General features: G+C 31.4%; 1 protein-coding gene across 1 annotated transcript; it reads left to right on the top strand.

The window, feature by feature from the left end:
- Positions 1-9462: 9462 nt before the first annotated feature.
- Positions 9463-14472, top strand: LOC143059414 (uncharacterized). Its single transcript, XM_076232902.1, has 3 exons — positions 9463-9580; positions 10937-10967; positions 14171-14472. Exons 1-3 carry the CDS (start codon positions 9548-9550, stop codon positions 14470-14472), a joined length of 366 nt encoding a protein of 121 aa, XP_076089017.1. The 5' UTR covers positions 9463-9547.

The following is a 14472-nucleotide window of genomic DNA, read 5'->3' as shown; positions in this document are numbered from 1 at the left end:
CAACTTAATATAGATATGTTTGATATGGTCACATTCTAAAATAGACTGTTGACGGAGATTCAAATAGTTGGAAATATAATGGATGTTCAACCCTGCGGAATAGATTACCTTAGCTGTGTTTTCTAAAAAAAAAAAAAACACGTGTGGGTTTCTTCGGTGCTCATTTATTTTCCTACTTTGTTGTAGCACCTGAAATCACCAACAGTGTTTGGTGGGGTTCGTGTTGCTTAGTCTTTAGTTTTCCGTGTTGTGTCTTCCGTACTGTTATGTGTCTGTTTATTTTTCTATTTTAAGCCATGGCATTGTCAGTTTATTTTCAATATATGAGATTGACTGTCCCTCGGATATCATTCGCACCTCTTGTATTTTTCGTCCCTCTTTTCTTTAACATAGTGAGTTTCTTTTATTCAAGCGTCCCTGATGAGTCTATTGGTGTACAAAACATTTGTCCTGTTATCATTGATTAGCTTCTTAACGTAAGACATATTTTGTGTAGTAATAAGTCATCATATTTACGTTATATATTTTGTCGGAGATTCATGGGTTTTTTCACCAATCTGGTAAACAGTGCCAGTTGAATTAAACAAGTAGTTATGTTGTTTTAGAACAAATAACTGCTATTCCAACCTAGAGATAGTCTCGTATTTCTTTTAAATGCGTCATTTTAAATCTTGTTTTGTTAAAAATGATTTTGACTAAAGGTGTATGATACTTACTGAATAGATATTTTGTTTATTCAGGAACATATGAAAGAACAGGTTATACAGGTATTTATTTCTTATACAGCTTATTTTAACAGCTACTACTAGTTAAAATCGATTTTCGACATCTGAATCACCTACTAGCATAATGATGAATTCTTATATAAAATATAAAAACTGATAAAACTAAAGCTGGTATACTCGTATAAACTCAACGGGACATGATCAGGAACGTTGATGCAATAAGTCTACACTAACATTGTGAATTCTAATTCAGTCCAAGAATTTATGACAAGAATAGGATAAAATTGGGTCTAAACAGAAGAGCAGCATGAATATCGAATCGGTCATTCTGTACTAGTACTTTCAATTAGTGACTCATCTTGGCCTTCAAGAGTGTGTTTTTGTTTTTTCCAACAAAATATATTGAGATTTTGTTTTGACAATTTTGTACATTTTGCTTTGTGATTCTCGAGTGTTTCTGTAATTCCATGGCTTTCATCAACTTGGAGCAATTGAATGATGTGTGAAACTAATTTAATGGGAAATATCTTTGTATGCTTACCAAAAATGACTGATTACCAGCTCAAACGTCTATGTCTGTTTTTTATCTGCATTATATTGTAAATCCGCACATGTCCTCTTTTTCGCGTTTCGGAATTCTTTCTGTCTATTGGCTCATTTGGTTTACTCAGCTCCAGTGATTTCGATTTCCTTTTCGACAGTGTGGTCATGAATTATATATATATATATATATATATATATTATATGTTATTCAGGTCTCAGACAGGGTATATACTGTGACATTCCCGGCTTAGAGTTTATATCCCCTGAAAGGCTGGAAGTTTCCATATGATTGACTGTTAGTGAAACCTTCTATGTTGCGGATTACTGTGCAGGTTGTAGAATAATAGCTTTGCATAAATGTAATGTACCAAGTTCATGTTTATAACATATCTGTTTTCATTTATACCAAGACCAAGTTGTAGAAACCATTGAATTACTGTATCGCAAGCCTAGCAAAATTAAGGTTGTGAGTTCAAATCTCGCAAAAACATGAAGGCTCGTAATCTCGACTCCAATCGTAAGTGACTAGAATATTCACTGAGTTTTTTTACCGAATGACGGTGGTTCTTTCCGGGCACTTAGTCTTCTTCCACCAATATACACATACCGCCTCAAAATAACATGATAGTGTTTCATGCTTATAACAATAATTCAAGACAATTAACACTAATTCGTCCGTATCGATATACTAATTTATGAATAGAAAATTGTAAAACTGTTGTTATCAAATTCTTTCAAAGGCGACTGTGATTTAATTGGTATAAGAATTCAATTCAGATAAAGCAGGAATTAAAAACGATGATAACATATATGTACCAGTATTGATGTATTTTGCAATTACAGAATTTCTACATTGCAAAAAAATGCATACATCTTGGGTGTCTCCAATCATCATTCTATTTTTATTTGTTTTTTCAATAGACATGATAGAATATATACCGGACAGATTAAAACTCATGCCATGCAATTCTATAACTTAAACGAATATACATTCTGAACACTTATAAAAGTACAAAATAAAACAACGACTAATAAACGATGGTACACATCTAATATATTACCTGGGATGAAACGCATGCATATTTGACCTTGTATGCAATCCTTTTTGTTAAAACTTCATGCTATACAAGAAAATTTCACCAAAAAAGAAATATTCTTAGTGGATTGAGTCTCAAAAACACATTATAAGAAAACAATGTATTACAAATAAGACTCTACCATGAATATTAAAAGACAGAGCAAGCAATACTCAGTATTTCTTGGATTTTTCCTGAATTTTTCTCCTTGTTTTTTATGTTAAGTAGTAGAATAGAACATATTTCGTAAATAATACTGTAATAAATATACAACTATAGTCGCTGTAAGCTACAATTGGCACTGGGTTTTTTTTTCTCGAAAATATTCAAATTACCAAACGCATTCATTCAAGATGATTTATTTTGATAAGCGGGATAAACAATCTTTCAAAAACACCTATTGTGATTGCGCTGTATAATTCTGACACTCACATCATCCAAGATTATTTTCCAATGTATATCTGCCATCAATGTATCTATGTGGATCCTTCATTTGCATAACAACCAATACTCTCCGGTAATATCATGGGCATTGATGTGATACTGTTTTCCGCACCTTTTGCATATATAAACAACAAAAATGATGAAATGATCCGAGTGACCCGATAGAAGAAATTGTGCGTTGTTATAGCAATGTCGGATTATACCATTGATAAGAATCTTTGCAATCATACTACATCATCTTTGGTTTAGACACTTAAAGTTTTTTTAAACAAAAGAAATATGTCCATGGACCTGCTTTAATTCGATAAATGACATTGAAAAGGGTTTTGTTTGCTTTTAAGATTCTGTATATCAATAAATTATCGGAATTCCAATGTGGTCCAATTGTGCATCATAACTGGTGGAATTGTTTCTGTATTGTTCTGAGTTATAATTTTTGACTAAGATTAGCAAAAATCCATCAAAACAAAATCAAATACAAACAGTTAATAAAACTTTTATATATTTGAATGACGTATTGGCTCTTAATAATGACGACTTCAGTATGTGCAATAAAGAGGTTTATTGCATAGCAATATTATATTTCCCACATAAAGTAACCAAAAGTTAGCGTGCAATAAATCATAATATTGCACTAGTCATTGCTAGTGCCATAAATCTTCAAAAATCCTGATGTCATCAACGACAAAATCTTAGTTTAAACCAATTTGTACTTTCAAATATTATATTGCTATACAATAAAAGGGTTATTGCATGAATATGGGGGAATATTGTCCCTCGTAGAACATATATTGCAATAACAAACTCGTGCAATATAAATTCTACTCGGGACAATATTCATGCAATAACCTTAGAATATTATGCTGAACTAACTTCAAATAAAGCTGATATTAACAATGAACACTGCCTTTTCAAGGATCTTGATATTTTTATCGGGATGATAAATACAAAATCAATGAATTATGAATTATCATTCCCTACAGTAAATAATATATTTTCAGATGGTAAAGTTCCCTTGTCACCATCTTATGTTGTTTGCAGATCTCAACTTCTTCGATTCGATGGTTAATATAAAAACATTTATTTTATGCAATTTTATCATCGATATAATAATATTATTTAGAAATAGAAATAAAAATAAGATCTAATACATCCTGGTATTGCATTCCAATCATTTATTGTAATATTCTATACAAAGTAAAAAAATGTTGGCATTCATCTCCATAGCTAATTAAGCATAAGGACAGACTTATTTAGACAGAACATAATTATAAAACTGTTGTCATGTCATCAAAGATGACATATTTTGGTTTTAATATTTATTCACTCATAAGGTATTTGCATTGATATAAACTCGTGTATTCTTAAACCACTTGTTGTCAAGTTACTGGTTATGTTCTTCTCGAGTATTTTATGATGATAAGACATCATACCCCTTACAGGAGGGATTTGATTGATTTTTAACATAATCTGTTAATCAGTGTAATTGAGGTCTCAGGCTGGCATGTCTGTAGTCCAGTGTTTATTTATGTACAATTATCATTGTCAATTTGCTTAGTTTTTTTGCCAATTCTGAATCGGACTCTGATTTCTTGAAAACTGAACTTTACTGTCTTGCTATATGTTTATTCTCAAATGGTTAGAATTATATTGGAAGGGTTGAAAATTCAACAAAACACCGTCGCATGTTTGATCGTGTCCCAACTCTGTCATTTGTTATTCTTGTATGTTTTGTTTTTTTGGTTTTAATTTATTGATATGGTTGATGTGTTGTTCATTTACATTTAACTAGCACAATAATACACATTTGTGTAATGGCAATCTTAATCCCGCCTGGGCAGAATGTTCTCCCTATGGTGAAAACCCATTGGTGGTCTTCGGCTGCTTTTTGCGATTTGGCCTCGTATTGTCTTTTTGACACATTCTCAACATTCATTATTAATTTGATATATTCATCTTGTTAGTTTGTAACCCTTTAACGATTTCTGACTTCTGATCACCGGTATACTACTGTTGTATTTATTCTGCATCATATTCAACTGTTGTAGGCATTTGTGATAACTATTTGATTATTGATTGGTTATATTGCTATGATATTTTCGTAGAAATATTACTCGAATCGCTGTAGATGTCATCTTACAGTATACTAGACTTTTATCAAACTATTGAACTTATTTTGACAAAACTTGAGAATACTTCCACGAAAGTTGGTTGAAAAAAATATTCACCTGAATTTGACAGTTGTAGGAAATTTATCCTACATTTCATAGCAGTAAACTCATTAACTTAAAACTGAGGTGCTGCATATTACCATTAATTTGTGTTATCATTTGGTGTTTTGTATAACATTTTAAAGAAAACTTGAGGTTTTATAGTTATTTAAAGCTGGTACACAAGAAAAAAAAATGTGAAATTCTTAAATTTGTTTCCTTCAGTGATGATTATTACATGTATTTTTTTATACAACGAATTTTTGTGAAATTTGACTGTTGCACTTGACAGGATCAAGCTTTATTCATGCCAAGTATTTCTTTATATGAAACACAGATAAATTCTGAACAATTTAGATTAGAAAGATCAATCTGGTGGTACATGTACATTACCTAAAATTGGATGTTGCATATGCACATTTGGCATTGTTAAAATGTCATATTATTTATGTCATATATTACATAATGAAATATTATGAGTTGATTGAGTCTCAAAAACATAGTTTAAGAGAAAAATGCCTTAAAATAGAATTCTACCATGAATATAAGAATATAAGCCAGCACATTTTTCTCATTTCTTATGTTTTGCCTGAGTAGAAAAAAAATCTATTAGTAACACCCTTATAAATACATAATTATAAGTTAATATTTTTTTCGGAAACCCCAATAAAAAAATATTCACTTATAGGGAAGTTTTGTATACCTCTCTCGAATGTGGGGCGTAAATTCAATTTATTTCCATATCAGTTAAATTTTATAGTTTATAAAGCTTGAATACTCAGTTGCTCATTTATTAACACATTTCTTGCATACATACGTGAAAACTATATAAAATTTTTAAATGATTGGACTAAAATGTGAAACTTTGAGAAAATGTGAAAATTAAATTAATCTTATAAGCAAGACAAAGTGGTAAACAAATACATTAATTTTATTCAACCAAAAAAATCTATTGGTGTAATACCACCAGATAATATTACGTCACATCTGGTAATTTCAGAAAGATGCTCTTAAAGAAAAGTTTTCCTTTAAACTGACAGTTGTAACATTATTTCGACATTTCATTGCAGCAAAAATTTCTTTAGTTGTTTACATATCATGCATATATTGGTGTTTTTATAGAATTTAGCACTTGGGATTACATGCTGATGTATAGCTTGTACACATGGAAAACTATGACAGTTATGGTAATCGTCTTCTAATGTATCGATATGTTTTGTAAATTTTTGTTGATCGGATGCGATGTAGACATACATTTAAGTTTAGCTTTAATTTTAAGATATAAAGCAATGTCCTAATACAGCACAAAATATTCAGTGGTAAAAATAAGTTACATTCCTTTTTTGACTAACTGATAGTTTATCTTGTTGGACCAGAATTCTAAAGTATCATGTGTACATGTATTTGAAAATCTTTTTAAATATTATCTGATTGTAGATTTTTCCCTAGAAGAAATCATCATTAGTAGATCCTTTTTAAAAGAAGACGAAACACAAGATAAAGCACCAATCAATCAACTTGTTTTCGACAGGCCAATAGACCATATGCATAAACAAAACACGAAATCACAATACACCGATGACATGTATCCGTCAGGTATAGAAAAGAAAATGTCTAGTTTCAGCAGACCATTAGGAAGCTAAGTTTTTGACGAAAACAGTGCAGGTGGTATCAACAATCATAACGAAATCATTGATCATGATTACGAAACTGGCCGAGAAAGTACGGATTCTATCAAATACAGAAAAACTCCTTTTGAGACAAAATTAAATGAATCAGATGATGCGTCTTTACAGTCAGATTTCCCTGGTGACAGGCACACACGTATTGTCACTAAACCTGGACTGATTAGAAGGCTTAAAACCTTTTTTGGCGTTACCAAAAAAGTAGGAGAAGTCAAAGTGTCAATTACAAAGGAAAATTTATCAAAAATGTCTTCTACAGTTGGGAGGAAGAAGTTACATAGTAAAAAGATAGCACCAATAATTATCTGGGATTTTGGAGGACAGGATGTTTTCTATTCAACTCATCAGACATTTTTAACATATAGAGCAATTTACATGATTGTATTGGATGGAAGTAGAAAACTTGACGACCCCTGTCCTGTGGATCAGTACCTCCCAGGAAAGACTGGTCATAAAACATCAAAAGGTGTGTATATAAATACATAATTTTATTTTCAATAGAAATCTGTACAATATGCTTCATAAAATATTAAATGCATACATCATATGAGTTATGTCCATCTTTGAACTTGATGAAAGAGTGAATAATTAAGTTTTTTTATTAATTACAATTCAGATACTCCTCAGGAATTCGTCTTCAATCATTTACACTTTTTTATTTGTTTACTTTGACAGATTATCTATTATTCTGGATAAACACAATTGTAACCTACTGTAAGGGGAGTATTAATGGTTTTCCGAAAATTATGGTTGTTCTAACGCATAAGGACAAGGTTAAGGCAGTAAGTATATGTATGTGAACAAAATCTTTGGTAATATGAATGGTGAGGGTTTTTTTTTCATTTTCAACGTAATCATAGTTTGATAAAAAAAAATGATAAACAGTGATTGAATCTAAACTTCTTGTTTATGGCGGAAACAGTGTGTGTGTTTCAATTATTATATAAATTGGTATTTACACATTTATGGACTACCCCGAAGAAGTCATTACTAGGATTGATATCTATTAGGGGAAATATGCGTTTTGGTCTTAGTAACACAAGTTAATGTGACGCAAATACAATGGAATTTAATTTGTGTGTGTTTAAAATTATATATAATTAATCCTTACTTGTTGAGAGTGATATTCAATATTATGTTGCTGGTTTACATCAAATCACATGTTGATGTAAAACTTAAGTTTACAATCTGTATAACTGAAGTTTGACCAAGGTTGCATCTGAATTTTGTCAAAAACTTTTCCTGGATTTCTGTTGAATTTCAAACCCTTCTCTTTTCTATGTTTTCGATCTTTTCAAGAATTTGGTATCTTAACTTCTATTATTAATACAAATGCTTTAGATAAGTGTTGCATCATATTCAAACTTTTGGTTTAAAGCAATTTTGGAATTGTACATTTGCAATCGGTGCAGTTTGATCTGTGATTATATGTTTACTATGCTCATCTAAGGAATCTAAAGAATCAAACTAAATTTTCAAACTTTAAAAAAACACGTCTTTTTACACAAAAATTCTATTAACATTCTACATCAAAAATAATCGATGACTGGTAAGACTTATTATAAACGCATCAACCAACAATTTTTTCTCAGGTGATTAACATATCTGATAATCAGTTTATATCATTCCATTGTATTTTTAAGAATGAGGTTGACAGCCAAAGACTAAGACTTTTCGCAGAAATCAGAGAGTTGTTTGCACCAACGCCATTAATGCAACATTTGGTGATTGATGATCAGATATTCGTAAACGCGAAAGACGAACATGACCCAGAGATGCAGAAGATCAAAGCTGTTATCATCAGAGAATCAGAAAATCAACCAACATGGGGTGAATCTCTACCGAAATGCTTCATCCCTCTAGAATTAGAATTTGCATCACTTATCAGACGTAACATTCCGCTGATTACTCTAGAGCATCTAAATACAATTAACTCAGCGCAACGTATTAGACCTCTTTCGGAAACTGAGTTAAAGGTATTTTTGAAGTTTCAGCACTCAATAGGCAAGATTTTGTACTTTGATGAAAACAAATTGGACAAACATATAATTTTGTCACCCACACTTCTCATTGATGCCTTTAAATCTATTGTTACTGATAGAAGGTTATATAAAGGAGACAAACAAAGACAAAATTTGTGGGATGTGATGGGCAAGCAAGGAGTGGTATCAAAAAATGATATCCAAACAGTTTGGAAGAAAAAGAAATATCGTACATTTTACAACAACAAGGAATATTTACAGAAAGTTATGACCCATCTGGATATTTTGGTAGAACCAAAGAGGTATGATTCAGACAACGAACGCATACCTGCAGATTTCTACTATATTGCAAGTATGGTCAGAGCAACAGATGATTCTGGATACCTTAAGTCAGATGGCTTCACAAGAAGAAGTATTGCAATAGCCTTTCAATCTTCATCACTGATGATACCTCCTGCATTATCCTTTAGATTTCTAAGTTACTGTCTATATGTCTGGGCGGTAAAGACATACGGTGAGACAAATAAGGACATGCTGTTCCATAGATCAGGGGTTTTTACTATTAATCCTTCTTTGGATATGTACATTATTTGTGAAGATGGGACTATAATTGCCCGTCTTGTTCATGCTAGAACAAACGCAGTAATAAAGAGGGATTTGGCTTCCAGCATCAATGAATGTTTAACATCTGCCTTGGAGAGAATAAGTCAGTTGTATATAAGAACCAGCAGCGACAAGAATCAAATCAGTGATGCATCCTTTATAACCAGAATATGTTGTAACTCATCAGATAACCCTTGTATCCTTGACCATGTTGACGTCAGCCAGCTAAAAATATTCAGCAAAGTATGGATATGTCCTCTACATGGCATTGAACACGAAATGCAAACAATCACTGCTTGGTTCCCAGGAAAGGTATACATACAATAGAGTTATGATTATTAATGAAATTTTTATATTACTTAATTAATTGAATACAACTTATCTTATTGATTCTTTTAGCGTACACATAAATGACGTTTTGTGCAATGCTACCAATAAGAGATATAAATTATTACACATGTATAAACAAAATATGTGTCTTTAAGGATTGGATTAGGTCATTTAATGTGCCGTCCATGATAATTGTCTTCTCAAACGACTTTTTGTAGCTTTTTTATAACATAATTATGAATGGTTTCATTAAACTTTTAATTTCAAGACGATCCGTCTTGTACCACTTAGGTTTGGTGGTTATTTATTTTTTTGAGATGTAAGAATGTTATATTTCCCACGTATCATAAATGTGAATTTCGAAAACTTACCGTAGATATATGTTCTTGCGCGTGTGAGAGCAGTTCATCATGTGTTTTACACCAAAATTCAAATGAAAGCTCATTTTTGTGCTAACGAATGAAATAAAAAAAAAATATCACTTAGTAAAGTAAGATGTCCGGTGGTGCTTATTTCGGCTTAAGTTAATTACATCTGATGAAAGATTTTTGATATCTTTAAAACACATAAGTGTCGTCTGAAGTCGTTTACATTTGTAAATGTAAAATATTTGAACTGATATGGTCGTGAAGACGCTTAAATTTAGTTTAAAATGGGTTTTTTTAATCTATGAAATATGCCACAATAACGTCACTGCAGATGTGTTAAGTCTAAAATTGAAGTGACCGCATTTGTTTTCAGTTTCAACCTTTATATATGCTGTTCATTATCATCAAATAACTAATGACAAAACTATATCAAGTCAATACGAAACCATATCATGTAATATCGAAAAATCATTATGTAATGACTATTCCATATTTAGTTATATCAAAACATCATTACGTAATGTGAAATAAAGGCAACAGAAGTATACCGCTGTTCAAAACTCATAAATCCATGGACAAAAAACAAAACAACTAAAACTGAGGGAAACGCATTAAATATAAGAGGAGAACAACGACACAACATTTAAATGTAACACACACACACACACACACACACACAGAAACGGACTAAGCATTAGACAAAACCATATTATGTAAAGACACACTATCGTCAAGTAATAATAGAACAACATCACGTAATATCAGAGTTCCACATAAGACAGCTGTGGCGTTCCATAGACGACGATAGGAACAATTTGATGAATACGCTTTTATAAATAATATTCTTTGTTTACTTTTAGACATCAAGAAATGAGAGAAATGTTATGTCACTGTAGAATAGTAAGAGCGAACCTACTGGGATACATTTTTTGTAAGGGCTAAAACGCTTATCAAATTTTTATATTCGCAGGATGAAGACATGTGTGAACAAGAATGCCCAGGTATTGTATTTAAAATAAAGCAATAATGAAAAGAAATGTTGTTAGTTAATTTTATTTTACTTTTGCGAATTATTGACAGCCATATTAACTTAACGATATATCATCTCGTTGCTAGTGGTCTTATTGTGCTAATAATGCCATGTTGAAAACTACCATATCATTTTCATATTTTTTAATTTATCAAATGATTAAGATACACGTTCATGTGTATAAACATAATTTGAAATCAAATGTCTTTTTTGCATTAAGTTTTACATATATTCGTTATTATCATTTGACAGATGTACCAGCCGGTAGAAAATGGAACTTGTCTATCACTTCTTCATGTTCTTTTTAACAAACAATACAAAATATGTATATTTTAATTCAAAGTATAACTACTAATTCTAAATGTTGCATATGAGTTCTTTTTAGACAGTTACATGTAATGTCCTTAATTCTAGTTTTCCTCTAAAACATGTGATTGAAATCACAAATTACTAGTCACTATAAAGAGATGAGCACTTCAAAATGTCAAATTTGGCCCAAGAGATTCTACAATTGATGATGCTACAAGTCCAAATTCACATTAAAAGTTTCAATGTTTTTTATATTTTGGGTAGAACTCATAAGAAATATTACTAACAAAATTAATGCACAAATATAAAGCTAATCTGCATTAAGGATTATGCACCCTTGTGTTGATTCAATGTTAAACATATGGAAATTTTATAGAAAATCCACAGCCTTCATCCTTGTAATCTCATATTTGGCAATTTGATGACTGATAGATATAGGATTATTGCATGCAGTGCTAGCATTGATTTCCTTATAACAAGTTTATTAATGTACTTATTGATTAAAACAAACATAAATATGGACCAAATCAAGTACACATTTTAGGGTGTGCTCGACTTTAGTGACTCAGCACGAGGTATTTTGGAATTTACAGGTTGGTTAGAACTTTTTGTAAAAAATAAACACTAGCACAAGTGAGTAATCTATGTTTTAAATTTTATAACAAAAATGTCTGTAATAAAGGCTGTGGATTTTCTATAAAAATCTTGGTTTATTTGCCACAAAGTACTCTTTTTCTATTTAATGCAATGAAACAGTAAATAATAATGCTATGCATCAAGTTTCCCCTCGGTATATGTACAAAATGACCTATCTCTATTATCAATCATATCTATAGTGAAAATTTCGTACAAAAATGGCTACAGAAGGGGTCATAAACCTTAAAACTACAGTAGTTTAATGAAATTTAAACGTAAAGGTAGATTCGAATTCATATGTCGAAACTGACAACACTATTGCTAAAAAGAAAAAAAGACAGACAAACAAAAATTTACAAACCATAACATGAAAAAATAAAGACTGAGCAACAAGAACCCCAACAAAACCTAGGATGATCTTAGGTGCTCCGAAAGATAGGCAGATCATATCCACGTGTGGTGCCTAATGTGTTGATCATGTTAGTGCAAGCCAGTCAAAACTAGGTTGGTCATATTAGGCGGAAAGGGGGCGAGCTTGTAGTTACAACAATTGAAACATACACATCGGAATAGGAAGACAAATCAAGGTAACAAACAAGACTGCATACATAACTTTCTATACGACTCCACAATTACATGTACTCAACACTTCACCTTAGGGAATGACACGATCGGTAAAGTTATTGATTAGAACAGCCAGAAACCCGGTTGAAATAGAACGAAAGAATCGAAGCTCTGTGTTAGAGAAGGCGACAAATGCTTACTGTAATGTTTACTTAAGTAACACAAATTTTAATAAAATTTAATAGAAACAAATAAAATGAAAATTTTCTGCTCAATTACGTATTTATCTATTACATATTTGAACAGAACAATTAAATTTCAAATCGACAGCATGGGTATATATCAAGTTGGATATAGAAAATGCTTAACCTCCGATTTAAAAAAAATATATTTACCAGGGACGGAGAACAAATCAATCTATTAGTTCAGTAATTTGTGTGCACTTCCATTATGTTACTAAGGAAAAATTCCAAAAAATCGAAAATCGAGTTAACTTTTTTATTTAAGGGCGTGTTTGTTGAATATTTTGTATTGAAAACGCATAAAGCAAAACTATTTGAAACATCATCTCGCTTCAGATTCTCTCATTTTTATAAATCAAGGCTGCAGGTTGACTTTATAACATCAACTATTCAAAGTACTAAAAGATGAAATATATGGGTCAAGTGAAATACTTTGCTAATAAATCACAAAAACAAAGAAGGATCTCAAAAATGCATATCTTTGAAAAAAAAACACTTTTGTGGGTGTGGTAATTAGGGTTTATAGTCTTCAACCACTGAAAATGTTTAGTCTGCCCTTCCAAGAGGTATTTAATTAGAATTGTTTTTAGATGTTTATGAATTTTTGAAAATTACACCTGACAACCGATCAGACAATAGTTTTTAGTTGACTCAACGCAGACTAGAACATTAACTGGTGCTCATTAGCTAGTAAAAACATTCGTCTTTAATAATACAACTAACATATAAGGATCTTAATGGTGCTATGTGTATTAACTAAACTGGCAGCCCGTCATCTCTACAATGGCTTCCATTTCTACGATTTTAAAAATGAACTGGCGTAATTATAGGGAGTTAATTTTGACGAAGTGAAATCCTGACTGAGACGGTTTTTTCGTGTATCTTATGATGTCTTACTACGAAACACATGTCGTTATATTTAGGTCATCGATATATTGTGTATTTAAATACGTACGGCATTATGACGGTTACATGATTATGTCAGTGTTGATTTCAATCGATCTACTTAAAAACTCTGTTTTTGTTTAAGGTGACCACTTCTGAAAATTATTTTTGAACGCAGACTGACACATGCATTTGTGTTCTCCAAGCGTTCAGTTTGTAGCTAGGTTTTGAATTATTAGATATAAAAAAACAATGAACAACATTTGAAATCTAAGATAGCCACACTTGTAAAGTTTCATAGACACAGATAAATGTCACCAATGTCATAATGAGCTTATGCGAGCTACGAGGTTGATTGTTTTTATTGATCTGTTTAAGAGGCTCTGCATCGGATGTGTTTGTTGTGATGATTCGTAAATGATAGTAGATGTGAAGCTCTTAATAAGCATCGTATGTCACAGGTTTATCATTCATTTCAACAATCGATGTAAGTGGGTCAACAACTGCTATATGATATATATGCCATTTCCCATTACAGTTACAAATGCAGAATTTTTGAAGGAACAACCAACAGACCTAGACCTACGTCGCTTATCTTTATTGTACACCAAAAAAGAGATAAGAGAATTTGCACAACAGTTAGGGTTGAGTTCCGATGCTTTCCACAACCTATTACATATTGAAAAAACAGAGACATGGAAATTTGAAGTCATCAGAAAATGTCAAAATAGTTTTGCGTTAACATTTAGACATATTAAAGAAGCATTCGAACGAGCCAATATACCAAATATCCACAGACTTTGCAAGGTACACTTTGATGAATCGAAAACGTATATCTAA

This window comes from Mytilus galloprovincialis, chromosome 14 (genome assembly GCF_965363235.1).
Source record: "Mytilus galloprovincialis chromosome 14, xbMytGall1.hap1.1, whole genome shotgun sequence".
NCBI lineage: Eukaryota > Metazoa > Mollusca > Bivalvia > Mytilida > Mytilidae > Mytilus > Mytilus galloprovincialis.
This window is presented reverse-complemented; position numbering and strand designations above follow the sequence as displayed.

Excerpts from the sequence above, each read along its gene's own strand:
- LOC143059414 (XM_076232902.1), top strand. The coding sequence starts at position 9,548 with ATGCAAACAATCACTGCTTGGTTCCCAGGAAAG. Across the intron at positions 9,581-10,936 it reads CTGCTTGGTTCCCAGGAAAG|GATGAAGACATGTGTGAACA; the intron begins GTATACATACAA and ends TTATATTCGCAG. Across the intron at positions 10,968-14,170 it reads GTGTGAACAAGAATGCCCAG|TTACAAATGCAGAATTTTTG; the intron begins GTATTGTATTTA and ends TTCCCATTACAG.